General features: G+C 42.2%; 1 protein-coding gene across 1 annotated transcript in view; it reads left to right on the top strand.

Moving 5' to 3' along the window:
• The first annotated feature begins 14,888 nt into the window (after positions 1 to 14,888).
• The window catches only part of CDK13 (cyclin dependent kinase 13), a 99,635-nt gene continuing 93,626 nt past the window's right edge, over positions 14,889 to 20,897 (top strand). Inside the window, exon 1 of the mRNA XM_069084582.1 lies at positions 14,889 to 14,959. Within this exon, the coding sequence (XP_068940683.1) occupies positions 14,889 to 14,959 (71 nt within the window). The remainder of the gene's footprint in view (positions 14,960 to 20,897) is intronic.

Below are 20,897 nucleotides of genomic sequence, written 5' to 3' on the forward strand. Positions count from 1 at the left end.
TCCCTCATTCTAAGCTGATGTCAGTAGGTATAGCGTATTTAAACCTTTTCATATTTTATATATTTAGCTTGCGACTGGAGCTTTGAACCGTTTAAAGTGTGTGATTGTGTCTGCAGTTTACTCTGGTCATACCCAGTCCCACAACTTTAAAGTAACTGACTAGGGACCTCAAGCAGCCTGTGGTTTTATATTTTGACTGGTCAACAGGCTACTTCTGCTTGTTTCTTTGTGTATTAAAGAGTGTGGAGACAAAACCGAACAGTCCTCCCTGTGATTTTGTGGGTAGCAGTGTTACAGTCAAAAAGAACTTCAGAAGTGGCCTTAATGAAAACTCCCTCATCTAGAGGGATTGATTCTCTGCTCTGTCATCCCTGAACAGCCTTTCAGGTGGGTTAATCCTGGGGGGATGGCAGTGGTTCTTTCCCCGCTGAGACAGTGCTTTCCATTGTTGGACAGTTCCAAATGCTTAGTAAGGTGACTTCTTATATGAGTCCTGTGCTGAAATTGGTCTTGCTCTTTTCGGCTCCCATGTGGCCCTGACTCTGCCCGGTGGAATAACATAATCTAGTCCTTTTCCTATGAGTTTTACAGGTGTTTCATGAAGACCTTAGGCTTCTCTAGGGTACCTAGTGTGTTCTGTTCATCTTTTATCTCCTTGCTTCACATGAAACCATATAATTTTTTAGATTTGGAAATTATTTTTTAGAACTCATTTCATCTAGCTTGTTCATTTTAAAGATAAGGAAAACTGAGGCCTGTAGTGCAGAAGTGACTTGCCTAAAGGCATATGGCTAGGAAACAACGCATCTGGGAATGGACTCTTAACTGGTCTGCTTGAAGATTCTCAGGTGAACCCTTCCTTCATCATGCTGGTTGCCCTACTCCGGACACCTTCTAGTTTGCTGACGTCCTGCTTAAAATGCAGCTGACAAAATTGCATGTGATCTGACTAATGCAGGGCATGGGCGCTCTTGGTTATTTTTTGTCTAATATTTTTGCTTTTGAGGAAAAGTAAGACTGAATGGGTGAGCCGTTCTCCTGGCTACCTGAGAGCAAGAATGGAGGAGTATTCATCAGTTTCATCAAGAATGACTGGATTTCTTGTATAACATTTAGATGCAGACACATATCCTGTATGGGAGCTGGGGAGCATTTAAAAAGTGATATTCATTACAGGAAAGGAGTGTTCCGGGGGTATTTAGAGCCCCTGGAGCAGTGTTACAAAGGAGGTTTAATCAGGCTTTAACAGTGTTTGGTTATAATTTATTAGCAACTTTGTTTTCTTGGCCAGAATCGATTGGGGCAGTGTTGCATGTTCTAAGAATTGCCCAGCAGACTTTTGCTTATTCATACCTGTTGGAAAGTTAATACTATGTTTGAGTCATATAGCAGTTGTGATTTTTAGTGCTTTTAATGTCATGTGAAGTTTAATGTTAAATAAATCATTGTATGAAAACTGATGCAAGAGAAGTAGTTAAATGAATAGTTTGTGGTTAAGTATAAAATTTCTTCAGGGAAAATTGCGAGATGTTTGTTGTTAAAATAAGCCTCCCAGGAGCCTTTTGGGTTCTTTGCTGTTAGTGGAAAGAGTTGAAAATGAGTTTGGAAATTGAACAGCTCTAAGACCGTTTCTTCAAGATTAATTAATCTACCAGTCCCTGTTAACTTTTGAATGTAGTTTGTCACAATTTTTACTCAAACTGTAAAAATTCAGTAACGATATTTGGTCTTTGGAATTTTTTAATGAATATTTTATTCAGCATATACTTTCAATGCCTAATATACACAGGGAAAGGTAGAGTATGAAAAAACGCCTAGGGAATTCAGATATCCTTTTTACTGCTAGAAGCTATCCCCGTAATACAACTGTTTGGGTGCGTGCCACGTGCATAAGTGATTTTATGCTTGACATCGTAGGTCTCAAAAGTACAACAATGTTGGTTATCATGAAATGCTAACAATATAGTTGGGGGGAGAAAAAAAAAACCATGTGTGAATGAATTAGGGAACCAGATAGTACACCAACTACTGAATTCTGTGGTACAGACAGAAAATAGTATTAAAAGTGCTAATGGTGCAACAGAGATTAAGGCCAAAAAAATTATAATAAAGAAAGGGAAAGTTCATTGTGGTCTGGAGCTGGCCGAGGTGGCTCAAGGGCCCTGGTCAGTGGTTTTGAGCTGAGCCTGAAGGGATTGCTGGACTAGGGTATGGATTAGTGGAGTGGGACGCAGTAGTAAACAGCTGAAATGACTAATAACACATGCATGTTTGCAAAGTGCTTTGCATAACATTAAGTCATTTGGATCTCTTGGGTCTCCAGCCAATCTGGTGACTTCTCTCCTTTCCTGGTTTGTTTTCCTTCTAACCCATAAATGTAGGAATTGCCCAAATCTCTCTCTAGTTCAACCCATTGAGTTATTAATTACTTAAGCACCTACTCTGTGTATGATACCTAGGCTGGGTGCTGGAGATGGAAAAAGACTGAAGGTCTCTCCCCTTCAGTGCTTCTGGGTGTACTTGGCTATTTGCATGTGCCCTTCTTTCTCCGTACTCCCCACCCTTAGTAGAATGAAAATCTTCTGGAGGGTAGAGACTGTTGAATTTCTTCTCTCTACTCTAGTGGAGGGGTGGGGAGACTAGGTAAATAGATTCTCTATTTGATGAAGGAGGAAGCACTAAGGTATGGGGGGGGGGAGAGAAAGGCTGCCTGGGGGAGGAACAGTCACAGCAGCAGCCAGGTCTCTGCTTCCTTTGTGCCCCTTCCCCTTTACTTTCATTCAGTTCTAGAGTTTAAGTCTACATTTGTTCCAGAAGCTGTTCCTGCGTGAACTTTAGCTCCTCTTTACCCGCCTTACATCACTGTCTGGGTATCACCTGGGCCTTCAAACTGAAGATGCCCCAAACCAAATTCATTACTTTGCCCTCAGATCTGCTTTTCATTACTTTCTTATTTGGAAACTGCTCTTTCTCAAGTAACCAAATCTGATGGTCCCTTCTCAGTCTTCATCTTTTCTGGTCATTCTGTTGCAGTCATCGCTGCTCATCTGTTTCTCCTAGATTTTCTCTTCTCTTTGGAGTTTTTCCAGGTAGTTCTCTTATCTGGCTTCTTTTGCTGTATCTTTATCTGAGTCCCATCCTCTGTTTATATTTGAGGTCTTTGTCCTCTTCTTTCTCTGCTCCTGACCTCAGGAGTTTATAGTTCATCACTGAAGAGGATTCCCAGATGCACATGTTCAGCCCTCGTTCACACTCCATTCTGAGCTCTAGTTTCTTATAACCTGTTGAATGTTTACAAAGTGGATGTTCTGTAGGCATTTCACACTCAACATGTCCAAAGCAGAACTTGTTATCTATCATCCCCACCAGCTCCCCAAACCTGCCCTTCTTCCAATTTCCCCAATTTCTGGTAAGGGGATCACCATCCTACCAGTTTTCAATCTTTATGACTTCAGCCTAACCTTTAACTCCTTACATATTTGCTCTTCTTACTTGCATAGTTAATCAGCTGTTAGATCTTGTCATTTCTTTTCTTTTTTTGCTTTTTGGAGGGCAGTTGGGGTTAAGTGACTTGCCCAAGGTGACATGACTATTTTTTGTGTTAAGTGTTGGATGCCAGATCCGAACCCAGGTCCTCCTGACTCCAGGGCTGGTGCTCTATTCTATTCAATGTGCCACCTAGCTGCCCCGAGATCTTGTCATTTCTAGGAATGACACAGCTTTACAAGCAACATCTCTGTGCCAGTTGGGCTGTGTGAACTTTTTAAAAAAATATTTTGCTATCTATATCTCAGTGTGACTGGTTTCCTTGCCAGTCCTATGGATTTTGTTTAATTCCTTTAAAAGCATACTGAGAAGGGGTCCATGATGTAAACATGGTTCACAACCTTTACTCTAATTTTCTTCAGGATCAAATATGAACTCTACTGTTTGGCATTTCAAGCCCCTTCACAGCTTTTTTCTAGCTTATTTTTCCAAGCTTATTCTGCCTTTCTCTCAACGTACCCAAAGCCAAACTGGCCTGCCTGGGCTTCCCACAGAATGCCTGAAGGCCAGTCTCTGTGCCTGGATTTGTTCCCTCCTTAGCTCAGAGGACTCTTAGTATCCCCAGGGGCTTTCAGAGTTTATCCCAAATACCCCCTTCTACACAAAAGGCTCCCCCCTCCCCCCATATTACCTTGTGCCTATTTTGAATATACTTTCTTTATACTGTGGTCTCCCAGTGGAACAGAATTTTCTGTTTCATTGCTGTCTCTGCTGCTATTCCTTATCACCCAGGCTTGGATTCTGGGCCCTCCTTGACCCTGTGTTCAGTCATCGTCCCTGTAGCTGCCACAGTGTGGCTCTAAGTACTGTAGTGCTCTGCTCAGTGGCTCTCTGTTCCTGTTGGGATCACATAGGAAGGCCTCAGTGATTTGGAGCTTTTTATAACTTGGCCCCTTCTTGGGTGGTAATAATGCCCTTCATGCATTCTTGGATCTGGCTACACTTGTCTCTTGACTCCTCTTCCTCCTCATCTATGGGCTCTGCCTTCAAGCTTCTCTGACTGACTCTTCCAGACTTGGCTCATACCACCAAACTGAAGGAGGCCTTTCCTGGTTTCCTCCCTCCTCCTAATTAGAATGTGTGATCCCTGAGGGCAGTGACAGGGATTTTATCTTTCTTTGTATCCCTGGCACAAAACAGCCACTTAAGAAATGTTTGTTGACTGACTGACTGAAGTAGTCAGAGGCAGTTTGAGTGGTGAGAGAGCCTGCCCGATGGGGTTGGAGGGAGGAACGGGGTGGTTGGATATGTTCCCCGAGGTGACTTTTGAAAGGAGCTCCAGAGGGTCCAGAGGGGAGAGCTGAAGGCAGTGATGGAGAGATGGGATACGAAACTTACTGTAGACCAGTTTAGCTGGAATATAGAATCCTGAAGGAGGAATAATATGTAGTGAGTCTAGAAAAAGTGTATTGGAGCCAGATTGTGGACGGTTTGAAAATGGTAAGTGGGGTGGTTTGGATTGTATCCTAAAGTCAGTGAGTGAGTGAGAGGATTAGGCCTGTTGTGGATGGACAGAGATGTAGACATTTTTAAACACACTGGAGCATTGGCTTTTCCTAGTGTCACTTAAATGAGGTCAGCATTTCTGCTGTAGCTTGTATCAGTTTATCCCCAGATGGGGAAGATTGTCACCTAAGCATCTTCACATCTCTCTGTTGTTTTCTCCCCCAGCTCTGTCCAAGGAAATGAGAACCTGAGGTGGGCTTGTATTAGTTCAAATTCAGACCTGTGTGAGACTCTGGTCAGATCACTTTGTGCTTAGCATAGTGCCTCATATAGAGTGGGCACTGTCTAAATGCTTTAAAAAACCCTCCAATCTATGTTTTTATAAGGTTTTTCTTTACAAACTCTGTAATAGCAATAAAATCTGCTAACATTTATCTAGCGCTTAGTATATGCCCCCACAGTACTAAACGTTTTACAGTTATTCTCTCATGTGATCCTCAGCAGCCTTCAGAGGTAGGTGCTGTTATTCCCTTTTGCAGATGAAACTGAGACAAACAGGTTAAATGACTTGTCTGGGATCATATAGCTACTTGAGTGTCTGAGGTCAGATTTGAACTTGGATCTTCCTGATGCCAGACCCAGCCACTCTATCCCCTGTATCACCTAGCAGCTGAATTTCTTTATTGAGCGTACTTAACTGTCACAGGTTTTTGTTTAGCAGCATTAGGATTATAGAATTTTAAAGGTAGTCTAATTTTTTTTTTCTTTTTGGAGGGGGGAAGGCTGGGCATTTGGGGTTAAGTGACTTGCCCAAGGTCACATGGCTAGTAAGTAAACTAGTCTAATCTTGCCCCCTCCCACCCGCATCCCATTCTCTTGCAAACACCGCAACAGGTGGTCTCTTATATCCCTGTATTTGCTTGGAAAGTTGGGTTGGGGAGAACTTTAATGTACCCTTAGGCAGATACTGCTGTTGTAAGTAACTTAGCCTGAAAGCTTTTCCTGGTTGTGCCTGAAACCTAGCTTCCTTGTGTCCTGTACTATTCTTTTAGGTCCAAACTTTGTAGTGATTGTGTACTCACTTTCTCTCTGCCTTTGTATTTGCTTATGTAGAGACCCAGAGGGGACCATTAGAATGTGAATTCCTCCAGGGTGGGATGGTGTTTCTGTCTTTCTTCTCGATCCCTAGTGATTTGCCCGGCCTCTGAGTGCTGAATGACCTGATAGCGTTGGTCTTGACTGAGGATTGTGGCTGGGTTTGAACTGAGCTAGGAACCTCAAATGCAGTGAGTGTGGACAATGTTTGGGTGCAGGGAGCTGCAGAGAGTGATCTCTTTAATTCTAGGAGCCGGATTGACCAGCTGATTGGCTGTTGGACAGAATCAGGCATTCTCAAGATCTGAGAGTGGGGCAGGAAGAATTAAGTTTGGGTTTTACTCTGTAATAATTCAGTAGCAGAGTTATTAGCCAAAGAGGTTGAGCTGGATGAGGGATGCCATTGTAATTTGGAGGTAAAGACTGCTATTGCCCCTTCCAGGCCCACTTCTGATACCTTTTGTTCCCAAGGCTGAGGATAAAGGCTTTGAGCCCAGCCGCAGATTTTCGGCCTGTATCCTTCTGAGTCCATCAAATAAAATACTATAGGTAATGCCTGTATCTACTGGAGTTGGTGTACTGCAGGTTGCATGGGACATAATTGATGTAATGCCTGCATCCCTTGGACTTCTTTATGCTCTTCAGCCAGTGCTGAGGGTGGGCAGGAATCTGGATCAGTATTTGTGGGAGTAGTTGGTTGGAATCCCAGTCACTTGCTAAATTCTGGGTAAAGAATAGACGGTGGGATGACTGCTTGGCCAAGGTGAGCTGAAAGGCACCAGATTTCACTACTTAGGTAGTGAGGAAGGAGACAGCCTTTTGGTCAGTGAGTCTGGAGGTTCTCCAATTGCCATGGATCCCCTGGAACCCTTTGGCTGTTGGGCCAAAGAGCTCTTAGCTCTTGAGTACACATTCTCTCTCTTACAAATCTTTGCCATCTCTGGCTGTCCTGCATTATCAAATTGTGGAGAAGGGGCTGACTGTAGAAAAGAATCTGGAGTGACAAAACCTACGATTTTTGTGGAAGATGAGTTCAGTGTGGAGTAGAGAAGCAGGTGATTGTGGCCAGACTCCATGGGGTGTAGAGAAATTGACTAGCTGCCACCATTAGGAGGGGGTAACTTCCATGGTGCTGCTTTCAGACCCTTTTGGTTCTGCCTTGTTGGGTAGTGGGTTGGAGGTGGTATTCTGCCGACAAAATGCATCTTAACTGAAAGGGGGGGGTCATTTCCACAGTGAGGTGAGAGTGCAGGTGGAAGATTTCCTTGAGGAATAAAGGACCCTCTGTCATTGTGGGTGGGGAATAGGAGTGACCATTATCAATGAGGTTGTCACTGTTAGTGTAGAATCAGATCTTTACAAGAGTGGCATCTCTGTAAGGGCGTCTGTTCTCTCTGCCCAGGAGCATCAGCAGGCTATGAATGCTAAAAATGAATCCAGGACCTTTCTCATTGTTCTAGCTGACATTGTCAGATACAAGGGGAAGGAAGTTAAACCTTCTTGAGACAAATTCAGGTAGTTAGGTTCTGCTCTTGTCTGAGAGCCAGAGAATTGCAGGGAATATGAGTGAGGTGTCCCCTACATACCAAGCTTCTTGAGAGTCAAATGCCCTCCTGCCGCCAAGACACCATCAGTGCCACTGAGGGTCAAATGGATTCCACTGTACTTGGTTAATATTGGCTGACATCACATCATATGGGAGTTTATATCTTGTCTGAGATGGAGTTGCCCTCATTTCATAGCACAGGGGACCAGAGATGAAGAGCTAGAGTGAGCCTAAGGACTGTGGTCTGGCTGTCTTCCTTTATAGATTAGAAGACTGAGACTGAGAGCACTGGAATGACTCTACTGAGGTCAAATAGGTAAAAAAAAAAAAAAGCATAAAACATAAGAATCAGGATTTGAACCCAGTGCAACAACAGTGACCTGACTATGGGCATGCTTTTGGAACCATCCATTGAGCCTCCTAAAATACAGAACTACCAGATGGTGGTACTAGCTCCACAGGCTTAAGGTTTAAAAAGAGCTGTCCTGACCAACCACTCTTTGAGATAGCCCCCATTTTATAGGCCAGAAAACTGAGGTTCTGAGACTTTGACTTGCCTTAAGTCACTACAAGTATGTGTCTAAAGTCTGCATTGGAAGCCAGGTGTCCTGCCTCTGTCTTCCACTCTTCCCATTAGGCTGTGACTGACTCTATATAGAACTCCCCATCAGCAATTCACCCTTCCCTTTTTGGGGTTAAAGGAACAGGTGATCCTGAGAGAACAATTTGCCTTTTGAGAAAGAATCTAATGGGACTGTATGGTCTCTGGTTTCCCTCTTCCTTTTCCTTTCCCTTTTCCATTCTTAAGTTCAATTAAAAAAATAAATTTCCAGTTCTGAATTCTCTATCCCCCATCCATTGAAAAGGCATAAAAACCCTCAAACCCCATTATAAAATACATATAGTTATACAACACAGATTTCCGCGTTGGCTGTGTCCAAAAAAGAAAAGAAAATTTGCTTCAGTTTGTACTCTTGAGTCCATTAACTCTCCTCTGTCTGGAGGTGGACATTATGAGTTCTTTGGAATCGTGCTGATTGGTTACTAAATCTTTGAGAGCTTTTGATAACTTTATATCTTTTATAACATTGTTGCTGTGGCTTAAATTGTTCTCCTGGTTCTGTTCACTTCATTTTACATCAGTTCATATAAGACTTCCCAGGTTTTTTCTGAAATTTTCTGGAATCATCTTCATTTCTTACAGCACAATAGCACTCCATCTCAGTCATATACCATAACTTGTTCAGCCATTCCCCAGTTGATGGGAATCCCCTCATTTTCCAGTTCTTCGCTACCACAACAAGAGCTGCTGTAAATGTTGTACATGTAGGTCCTTTTCCATTCTCCCTGATATTTGGGGTATAAATCTAACAGTGGTATTGCTGGGGTAAAGGATAGGCATGATTCAATAGCTTTTTTGGGGTACTTCCAAACTGTTCTTCAGAATGGGTGACCTAGTTCACAACTCCACCAACAGTGAATTAGTCTGCCTATTTTCCCACATCTCCGGTATTTGTCCTTTTCCTTTTCTGACACCTTAGCCAATCTGATGGGTTTGAGGTGATTTTAATTTGCATTTCTTTAATTATTAATGATTTTGAGCACTTTTATCCTATGGCTGTTGGTAGCTTTGATTTCTCTCTGTGACAACTTCTTTATCAATTGGAGAGTGGTTCTTCTTCTTGTGTATTTGGCTCAGTTCACTACATACCTTAGAAACGTGGTTTGTGCTGGGTGTCCCAAGATACGTTGGAATTGTGTTGAGCGATCCTGAACCCAATGCTCCAAAGCTGAAGAACTCCGGAAACGTTGGATTAGATGACACCTCAGAGTTACTCCTTCACACATTTCTTCTAAGGCACTTGTCCCGTTTTCTGGGATCAGCTGTATGGTCTTTGTTACCACTGGGCACCTTCAGTGGAGGGGGTGGGGCCTCCCTCTCTCCCTCCCCCCAAGCACACACATTTGAAGCTGCAGAGGTGAAGTTCCCTGGGGTGGGGTGGGGGGGTAGAGCAGGTGTTTCATTTCATCTGGTGGCTCCTCTGTAGAATCCTGTAGAGGCAGTGTAGTACAGTGGAAAGAATGCAGGCTTCTGAATGTGAGGACGGGCCTGGCTTCCAGTACTGTTGTCACCGCTACAGCCTTTTAGCCAACCCGTCTCCGCATTCCAGTCCTTCCACTCAGCTGCCAAGTGTAGGACTGACTGTGTTACCTTGCCACACAGATAGCTCCAGTGCTTCCCTTGGGCCTCCATGAACAAAGACAGAATCCTCTCCTGGACTTGGCCCTCTGCAGCTTCCTTACGCTGGACTCCGTGTCCAGCTCCAGTGACCTGTTTGCATTTTCTCAAACATGACCCTCTCTCTGGGGACACTGGCATTGCATGTCCCCCCATATTCAGAATGCTCTTTCCCTCGCCACTGTCTTTTAGTTTCCTTGGCTTCTTTCAAGACTGTTCAGATCTAACTTTGGCTTGAGACATTTCCCAGGGTGTCCCCCATCCCAGTTGCTTCCACTTTCTTTACTTTCTATCTTCTCTGTGTCTTGTGTTATACATATATACATATATGCACACACATACACACACGTGTTGCATCCCTTATTAGAATGTATACTGCCTGAGGACAGAGGCTCTCTTTTGCTTTTTTTTTTTGTATCTTCAGCAGTTAGCACAGTTCTGTGCATATATTAAGAGCTTAATAAATGCTTATTAACTGGCTGGTACTTTTGTGGCTTTTGGCAAATCATTTAACTTCTCTGTAAAATGAAGGGTTTGCATTTGATTGTCCCTTTCAGCTCTAGATTCTGTAATCTTTTTTTTGTTTGTTTTTTTTTGGAGGGCAGTTGGGGTTAAGTAACTTGCCCAAGGTCACACGGCTAGTTGTGTGTGTGTGTGTGTGTGTGAGAGAAGTGTTTGAGGCCGGATCCGAACTCAGGTCCTCCTGACTCTGGGGCTGGCACTCTACTCACTGCACCACCTAGCCGCCCCATAGATTTTGTAATCTTATAAACCTTTTCCCTTGAGCTCTTCCCCAGGCATGCCTTTGCATCATTCCCTGGTAATGGTGCTTTACTCTCACTGGTCCCCCTCTGCAATAAGCTTGGCTGATTGTTCAAGTCATTCCCTCTCTTGAGTTTCTTAGCTTTTGAAGGGGTGAATTATGGAGAAGGAACAGAGGCAGCATTAACAGCTGGGCATTGAGTCCCGTCTTGTTTTGGGTTCTGTTTTTGATGATCCCTAGTGGGTGGTTGCTGGTTCAATAGGAGATCCCTCGTTTTAGATGGAATCTGTCAGACTTTGATCAGCTAGTGACTAGTTGCTAATCTGTCAGAGTTTCCTGGTTCCGTTAGAAGTCTTGGGCCCAGAAGCTGCTTGTAGTGCTGCTCTCTTGATGGAGTTGAATGAGTAGCTAGTTGAAAGCTTTCATACAGCCTATAGGAAACTCTTTTGAAGTTGGTGAGCTGGTAGTGGTCAAGCCAGGCTTCAGTCGAAATGCTCCTTGCTCCCCATTGCCCCCACTGGACTCTGTTGCTTCTTCACTTACTATGATTTGCTAGTAATCACAGTAAACATATGATTACTAATTAGTTTGAAATTCTTTTTTTGGGAACTGTTTCTTCATATCCATAACCATCACTCAGGAACCTCTCCTTTAAAGAGAGTTCATTTAATCCAAATGTATCAGCCGACCAAGATTCTGGTAGCTGTGATCTGCCAACCTCTAGGGCATTCTCCTTTCTTGGAGAGTTCAGACACCGCAGCCCTAGCTCCCTAGCTCCTCAGTCTGCTCAGCTTCCGGGTCCTACTCCTTCACTCCGCATTGACCGCCCACTGATGATCATGCCCGTGATCGTGCCCCCACCTACAGGCATTATCTCATCATAATCTTTTACCATGACATCTTAATTTTTTTTTTTTACTGATGTCTTTTTTTAATTCATCAGAATTTTTCTCCCAGTATACTCCACCCCCCAAGAGACTCATCTAGTATAATAAATTATCATTTTTGAAGAAAAAAGGAAAAGTCTGAAAACAATGCAGTGTTTCACACTTGTGGAGCTCTCGTCTCCACAAAGAAGTGGGAAGGTCTTCTCTCCTAACTCTTCTTCTGAACCCTGATTGTTTCTTGTAATATTACATTTACCTTGGATTTTTTGTGGTTGTTGCTTCCATTTACATTAGGTGCTGCTTTCTTGTCCCTGCTGATTATTCAGTTCGACATCAGATCATGCCTTTGCATGTTTCTGCATTCGTCATTCTTATCATTTCTTAAAGCACACAAGTGTCAGTCATGCTGACACATTTTGTTTAGCCGCTCCCTAGTCAGTGAACATCTAGTTTGTTCCTAGTTATTTCCTGCCAGAAAAAGTGCTGTTCGAAATGTTTCGGTGTCTATGGGGACTTCATTCTTTTTATTTTCCTTTTTATTCTTTATTTCTTATTGTATTTTTTTTTCCTTGTAAAAGTAAAGCATTGTCGTTTTTTTTTAACTTTAAAAAAATTTTATTTTTAATTTCAACATATCATCTCCCTTACTCAGTAACCCCTAGTGGCTTCCTGTTGCCTCCAGAATTCAATGTAAAATCCTTCACTTGACTTCTGAAGTCCTGCCTGTCTTTCCAGGCTTCTACATACTTGATGATCCAGCCAAAGACACCAGCCTCTTTGCTGTTCCTTGAGCATAATGGTCCATCTCCCAACTCTGCCTTTTCACTGGCTCTTTGGCCTGGAATGTGCTCCATCTTCACCTCTGCCTCCTGGCTTCCTTCGGCTCAAGTCCTTTGTACATTCCTCTCCCCACCCCCACCCCCACATTACCTCCTGTTTTAATTTTACCTATCTTGTATGTGTCTACTCATGTAAGTGAATGGGAAGGCAGGGCCTGTCGTCTGCTTCCCTTTGTATTTCTATTACTTAACACAGAGCCTGGCACCTGAGATGGCCCTTAATAAATGATTATTAAGGGTTGACTCATTGAGTAAATTTGATTCTAAGCAGGACAAGTTAATTTACCTTTAACTTAACAGCCCTTCAGGTATTGGGATCCTGCTCTCATGTTCCCTCGAAGTCTTCTTTGCACCAAATATCCCGTGTTTTCATGGCATCTGCATGTGATAGCAATCCTTTTCTGGATTTTCTGGAGGCTTTATAGATTGTCAGATCCGAGCCCTCTTAATCATAATTATAGTGATGATGATGATGACAGCTGGCATTTATATTAGCAGGTACTCTGCCAAGCACTTTACAGATATTATCCCATTCTGTCTTCACAACCATTATTGGAGGAGTTGCTAATATTATCCCTGTTTTACAGTTGAGGAAACTGAGGCAAACAGAGGTTAAGTGATTTGCCCAAGGTCACGCACCTTATCACTGAGGCTTTTCTAACTCCAGGGCCACTCTCTCCACTGGGTTACCCAGCTCCTCAAATGAGATAATTGTAAAGTGCTTAGCACAGTAGGTGCTAGATAAATATTAGCTATTATTATTATTATTAAATCTGATCACAATGTATCAGCTGTCTGATTACAGTGGTGTACAGTGGGCCTCCGACCTCAGTTCCTGGGTGCTATGGCTCTCAGTGTAACCCAAGATTGAATTTCCTGGCTTTGTTGCCATATCGCACTGCTGACTTATTTGGAGTTTGTAATCTAGCACCCCCCCCCCCCCCTTTTTTAAGAAAACTGTTGCCTGTCATGCTTTCCCCATCTCTTGTTTGTGAATTACTTTTGTTAAATTTCATCTTAATTGATAGATTCAGTGGTTCTTGCCTATAAAGATATAGTTGAAGATATAGCTATGTAGATTTGAGGCCCTTGTCTATATTGAAGACAAAATGATAAAATTGGGGCATGATAAAATTACTGAGAGAAGAATAAGAAAAGGTGCAATACACTGGAGATTGAGTGAGATCTGAGAGGGAGCTCCAGAGACAAGACTGCCATGAGGCAGATGATCTATAAGCTCCTAAGTCAAACTCATAAAAGGGATGGGAACTTGACTCATTTTATACTCAGACTATATTGGCATATTCTGGCCTTAAGAGCTGGCCTGTACATTGACTCACACTTGTATTGCAACCCATCCAAACCCTGGAGGCTGAGGAACTTGATCCTTGCTATCTTTGACCTTCATAAAACCAGGCTTTGTGCAGCACATATGAAGACCACTGTGGTGCACCAACTCCTGTATACAGATAGGATACTCTGTAAAGGGCTCATTGCACCTTTATCCTGCTTCTCCTTCTCCTGTTCAACTCTTAGAATCCTGGGATGGTGGGTTTTGAGCTGGAAGGGAATTAGTTTTCATTGAGTCCAGCCAAAATGAGGAAACTGAGCGGCAGAGAGACTGTGATTCTCTCATGCACTCAATATTAATCTCTACTACCTTATGGTGAGCTGCTGTTAAATGCTTTGTTCACCAGTGTTCCATAACTTTCAGTTGCATATGTCACCAGAAAAACAATGATGTTGCTATTATAGGTCTTTGTTTTATGGCAAATCTTGAGGGCATTAAAAACAGTCCTCAGTTTTCCAACAGCGGTCCCCCTAGCTCTCCTCCTAATTAATTGTGGGCCCACCTCATCGGCCATCTGCAGTGTCTCTCTGGGGTGCCTTGTCCTGTTGGACGAGCTCTGCTGGTCACCCAACTGCTGATGACAGTCTGGAAAGCTGGATCCCCCTTGGGTTTTTCATGGCTTGATGGTTGTGCCATATGCTTGAGTGATTATGGATCTCATTTAGGATGCTTTGCAACGTTCAAGGGATTAATTGGGGGCGGAGCTAAATGGGATTAATTGAATGAGTTTAGTGTTACCTGAACACACAAATGTCAGGAGGGACCTACCTAATCATTTGAACTCGTTCCTTGGTATTCTCCGACAGTAGCAAACATCTGGTTTAAACCTCAATTGACAGTAATAATCAGAGAATCAAAAACTCTGTTACATCTTTCAAGGACTCTAGTATGATTTTAACATGAATGGGCACACTTTCATGTCTTAGAATAGTCCATGACTCACACCATATCCCACAAAAGCTATCAGGACAGAGTGGTCTTCTCATTGTGCACAAACATACTGTATGCATTCCCACCCCCACTCCTTCATTCCAAATATTCATCTGGCCTGGACTAAGGTTCTTCTATTGTCATTGTGACCACTGTAGTGATTCAGAGGGGAGAGACCTGACCTCAGGAAAACAGTTAGGAGGCTATTGCAGTAGTGCAGGTGAGAGGTGATGAAAGGGTAGTATCATGGTGGCTGTAATTAAGGAGATGAGTGTGAGGGATGTGGTGGAGATGGAAACAATATGGTTTGGCAACTGGTCAGTGACTTTGTGGACTGAAGGAGAGGAAAGAGTTGAGGATGATACCAGGGTTATAGAAAGAACTAGGTAGCTGGAAGGTGATGCTACCCTTGACAAGTAGCAGAGGTGGCTTTGGAGAGAAACATTTTATGAATTCTGTTTTCGACACGATAAGTTTGACATTCTTATCTATTTTGAGCTATTAGGCAGTTGATGTGGGATTGGAATTCAGGAGAGAGAAGGGCAGGAGATGCAGATTTGTGTAGAGAAAATAATTAAACAGTACATGGGAGTTGAGTGTAGAAAACAAAAAAAAGTGGATCTACTTTTCTGGATGACTGTCTAGCAAAGAAGCCTGAGATAGTGGGATCATAATCAAGAGAGAGAAGTGTCAGTAAAACCCAGAGACATGAGACTGTCCAGGGAGGAGAGTTTGGTCATCAGTATAAGAGGTGGCAGATCAAGAAGAAGAAGCAGGAGAAAAGACCATGAAATTTGGTGATTGAGCTCTATCATTGCTGACCCTGGAGAGATCTCCTCCATCATCTCTTTAATCATTACTGCCAGAGTGTGTGCTTTTTGTGATACATTGCTGTTATCTCCTTGCTAGTATTTTATCCACAATTTTTGTATCAGTATTCGTTAGAGAAACTAGTTTATAGTTTTTTTCTCTGTTTTGATTGCCTGGTTTAGGGATCAAGACCATATATACATCTTAGAAGGAATCTGATATGACCCCTCCCCTTTTTTTTTCTTTTTGGAGGGGAGAAGGTAGGGCAATTGCTGTTAAGTGACTTGCCCAAGGTCACAGGGTTACTAAGTGTTAAGTGTCTGAGGCCGGATTTGAACTCAGGTCCTCCTGACTCTAGGGCCGGTGCTCTATTCACTCATTGCGCCATGTAGCTGCCCCTAGGACCCCTTCTTTACCTAATTTTTCAAATAATTTATGCAATATTGAAATTAATTGTTTTTTAAATATTTGATAGGATTTGCTTCTAAATCAATATGGTTCTGGGATCTTTTTTTCCTTTGGGAGTTAATTTATGACTTTTAAAATTTCATTTTCTAAGATAAAGTTGTTTGAGTATTCTATTTCCTTTCCTCTTAATAAATAAAACTAAGAACTGTTTTAAAAATAAAATAACGTAAATAATCAATTAGCTAATTAAAAAAAAAAACAAATTGCCAATATAAAAAATGGGGGAAAATGAGTATCTTAGTGAGGAGTAAAAACAGTTATTAAGGAACAAAGCACCAGCCCTGGAGTCAGGAGGACCTGAGTTGAAATCCAGCCTCAGACACTTAACACTTACTAGCTGTATGACCTTGGGCAAGTCATTTAACCTCAATTGCCCTCCAAAAAGCAAAAAAAAAAAAAGGATAAAAAAACCCAGTTATTAAGAACTACTTTGCTTAACTCTGTATCGGTAGAACTGACGAAGTGAAATGAAATTTTTAAAAATATAAACTGCTCAGATTAATAGGAAAAGAAAGTGTTATAATTTGCAACTTCCTTTGTAACTCATTTAACTTTTCCATGAAGAACTTAGATGATACGTTGTTTGGCACATATATTCAGCGTTGATACTGTGTTGTCTGTGGTTCCCTGCCTGTCTCTTAAGCAGGATTCTCTGTATGAGGTCGCCATCGCCCCCTTGTAACATTGTACTCAATGCCCTGATTCTAATTCTGCTTATCTTTCTATATCATGTGCATGTGTTGCAAAGAGTGTAATATTGGCTCCTGGCTTCTGAGCCCTTTTGTGGGGGAGGCTCATCCCATTCACATTCATAGTTATGATTACTATTATGGATTTCCTTCTGTCTTAGGCTTTTCTTTCTTTTTTCTCTGCCCCCTCTTAAAAAGTCTTATTTTGCCTCTGACTAATGCCTCTCTTAATTTACTCTCTTTCTTGCCTTCCACTCTTTCCCTTAACCCTTTTCTCTCCCATTTCCCTGTTTGATAAAAGGTATTTCTGTACCCAACTGTGAATGTATGTGTATTTTTCCATCCTTGAAACAGTTCAGATGAAGAGTGAGGTTCAAGCATCACCTGCTCCCCTTCCCCTACTATCCCTTCTATTGTATAAACTCCTTGTATGATCTCATTTATGTGAAGTAATTCCCTTCGTTCATCCTTTCCCCTCCGTCCTTTACCAGTGCCGCCTTCTTTTCTACTCTTTCCATTCTTCTTTTGAGATCATCCAAACATAATAGAATCACACCCAGGTGCTCTGTCTAACCAGAATCCTGAAAAAAAAAAAAGGATAAAAAAACCCAGTTATTAAGAACTACTTTGCTTAACTCTGTATCAGTAGAACTGACGAAGTGAAATGAAATTTTTAATTTCTGTCTAACCAGAATCACCAGACCCCTGGTGATGGTAAAGTTCTGAGGGGCTGCTTGTATCATTTCCCCATGCGAATGTAACAGTCATAGCTCATATTTATATTGTGCTTTCAGGTGCTGTGCTCACTGCTTTGCAATTATTGCTTCAGTTCATTTCCACAATAACCCTGGAACGGAGGTGCTATCATTATTCTCATCTTATGTAGATGTGGGAACTGAAGTAAAGAGAGGTGGAATGATTGGCCCACAGTCATACAACGAGGCAGTATCTGAGGCAGAATTTGAACTCAGGTCTTCCAGACTCCAGCCTGACACTCTCTTCCACTGTGACATCTAGCTAAGAACTGTTAAATCTTGGATGTTCCTGACTTTCTGTCTTTGGTACTTGAATTCTTTCTAGCAGCTTGTGGTATTTTCTTCTTGACCTAAGAGCTCTGCATTTTAGCTGTAACATTCCTGGGAGTTTTCATTCTGGAACTTTTTTCAGGAGGTAACTGGTAGATTTAAAAAAATTTGTACTTTGCCTCTGATTCTCAGATATCTGGACAGTTTTCATGTATGATTTCCTGAAATATAATATCTAGGCTTTTTTTTTTTGTTCATGGCTTTTAGGTAATCTAGTAATTCTTAAATTATGTCTCAGATCTGTTTTACTGTGAGAGTTCACATTCTATATTTTCAGACTTTTGATTTTGTTTTATTATTTCTTGATGTCTCATGGGATTTTTAGTTTCCGTGTAACCAGTTCTAATTTTCAAGGAGTTATGTTTCACTAGAGGAACCTAGGTAGCACAGTGGGAAGAATGCTGGGCCTGGAATCACGAAGACTCATCATCATGAATTCAAATCTGGCCTCAGACCCTTAGTAGCTGTGTGACCCTAGGCAAGTCACTTCACCCTGTTTGCCTCAGTTTCCCCATCTGCCAAATGAGCAGGAGAAAGCAGTGGCAAACTGCTTCTCTATCTTTGCCAAGAAAACTCCAAGTGTGATGGGTCATGAAGAGTTGGATATGACTGAAAGATGCACCGCCAAGCTTTTGTATCTCTTTTTCCAAGTTGCTAATCTTTTCATATCTTCCCTCGCCTCTGGCTTCTATTCCCATTTTTTTGTTTACTTCTCTCAGTTGGTTTTTAAAATTATTTTTAGTTCTACTTAAAATTTTTGCTTTAACTTTTCTTGAAAAGTTGTTGGACTTGTGTCCCAGCTACATTTTTCTTGGAAGCCTTGCTTCTGGACATTTTTAAGTCTGTTTTTCTTCCATCTTTTTCCATCTCTTCTGTTTGTGGCTTGAACTTACCTGTCATCATCTTGTTTTTTTATGGTGGGGTTCTTTTGTTTGCTCATCCTTCCTTCAGGCTTCTTCACTTCAGACTGGATTCTGGATGTTCTGGGGCCTGGCAGGAGTTGGGGGATGTCTGGCCTGAACTTGTGTCCATTTATATCATTCTGTGGCTTTATTCAGCTCTGTTTGGGGGCCTGCAAACTTTCAGTGCTCTCAGAGTGGTGTGGGTTTTTTTTTTCTTCATTTCTTCATTTCCCTGCAAGTTTTTGACACAGGTCTGGGTGTTTGGCTTCTTCCTTGTTGGGAGGGTCAGTGTCCTGCAGTTGGACTCGGTCACTGGGAGTCACTGGAAGATCTGCAGCTTCTTAGAGACTGAACTGCTGGCTCCCTTTTGATCTAGTTCTCCTCTGGTGATTGCTGCAGGCTTCCATACTGGCCTAAGGGCCAGAATGGGCTTGAGTGCTGCCCCTTGGATCAGAGCCAGGCAGCTGCGTTGCAGGAACTTGTTCTTTGCGCAGTTTGCAGCTAGGGCCTGGGCTTGTCCTTTCTGCACCTGGTCTGTGTGATCTGTACCTGGGTGATGGGCAGTGGATCTCACAGATGGCCCTGGTTTCTTCTGCTAGCGCCAGTTAAGGGACCCCTTGTGTGTTGTGTCTGAGCCTTCTTTTAGTCCCTGTGCACTGAGAACTTCACATCAATCTCTGGCCAGTGCCTGCATGTATGTCTGCCACCCTCTCTGTCTCTCTGGGGTACCCTGGATTTTCCAGATGACTCACGTCGATTTTTCCTTGGCTTTCCTGATCAGGATTCAGTATGCTGCTTTTTCTAGCTCTTGCAGAGGAGCTCCTTTTTAGTCCCAACCCGTCCAGTCCGTCCCTCTCCCCCCACTTCTGACCCCTCTGCTGGAATCAGGGAAGAGTTTCTTATTCACCTTTGTCAGAGCTCTCATGAGTCTGCTCATTGTCCTTCCAGGCCCAGCCTTCCATGGGCTTACTTTGTTCTGGCCTCCTCTGTTTTTTGGTTTGTTCTGAGGCCACACTGATAGATTTCCTCTCATCCTTCTCTTGTGCAAGACTACAGACTCACTGTCCACGATGTAAGTGCTTTTGTTGGACTTGCTTGTAATACAGTATTTTCTAAATAGTTTTTTTAAGGCAGTGTTATTTCCGTGTCAAGTATAAATGAGTTTTCAGATTCTTTATTTCTTTTTAGGAACACATGGTCCACGAGGCCGTGTCTTAAGTGAAGATACTTCAAAGAAGCAAAGCCCAATGCACTTTTATCCTCAGAAATGCGGCGCAAAACTGGCGCGCCATCTTGAAGCTTCTTCTGTTCAGATTCAAATATTGTGAAATGTCTTTTTTTCAGTTCATTACTTCATCTGATCCCGATATCCTTAACATATAACATAAATAGATTTTGTTTTATGTTGTGAAAGTAAAAAGTGATTTCAGAGATTCTTTTTAAATTAATTGAAGCATTGACATGTTTCTAGTTTCACTGAGTAATCTTAATCCTTGGGAAGTTAAGTGGTTTCTTATCAATACATTTATAAATCGAATTACCAAGAAAGATTTACAGGATAGGCTTAACTTTGTTAGTCTCCAAGTTGCCTTTTTGGACTCAGTCAGTCCTGTGCTCAGTTTGTATGTAGCTGTTTGCCTTTTGTCTCTCCATGTGAATCATGACCTGCTTGAGAACAGAGACTGACTTGCACATTTCTTTTAATCTCCAGGGCTTAGCACAGTGTTCAGTAAATGTTTGTTGACTGACTGGCTGCCACACCCCTTTAACGTTTTATCCTTTTCTCAGAATAGTCAAAAAAAATCTCACTTGACTGTCAGCTCCCTTAGTTCTACTTTGAATACCTTCATTTATCTTCCAACTTGAGTGTTAGTTTTCCTTGATAGTTTTGCCTTTTCAAAAGATTACAAATATTTTATACTTGCTCCAACTTAGGCAAGAGCTTTGTGATAGGCTCCAGCTGCATTTGAATCTATTTTACCTTATAATTGTAAGAAATAACAACATTGCCACAATTAAGTAAGTACTGACTGTCACTTCTTTAGTAACTACTTTACAGGGTGTGTGATCTCACTGATAATGATTCTCCCTCAGGTCGTAGATCACAGATCTCTCTCAGCCTCTAGGCCTAGTAATCTAGTGTCTAAAGCTTTGGGGTGGGGGCCAGTACCGTGTTTCCCCGATAATAAGACCTATCCCAAAAATAAGCCCTCCCCTTACTGTGTAAGATTCCTCTAAAATAAGCCCTCCCCCCAAAATAAGCCCTATTGAGATTGCTACTGTAGTGAAGGTGATCCCCTG

The sequence above is a fragment of the Petaurus breviceps genome, unplaced genomic scaffold (assembly GCF_028583685.1).
Source record: "Petaurus breviceps papuanus isolate PSGF00001 unplaced genomic scaffold, PetGlider_PUasm1.0 174, whole genome shotgun sequence".
Lineage (NCBI taxonomy): Eukaryota > Metazoa > Chordata > Mammalia > Diprotodontia > Petauridae > Petaurus > Petaurus breviceps.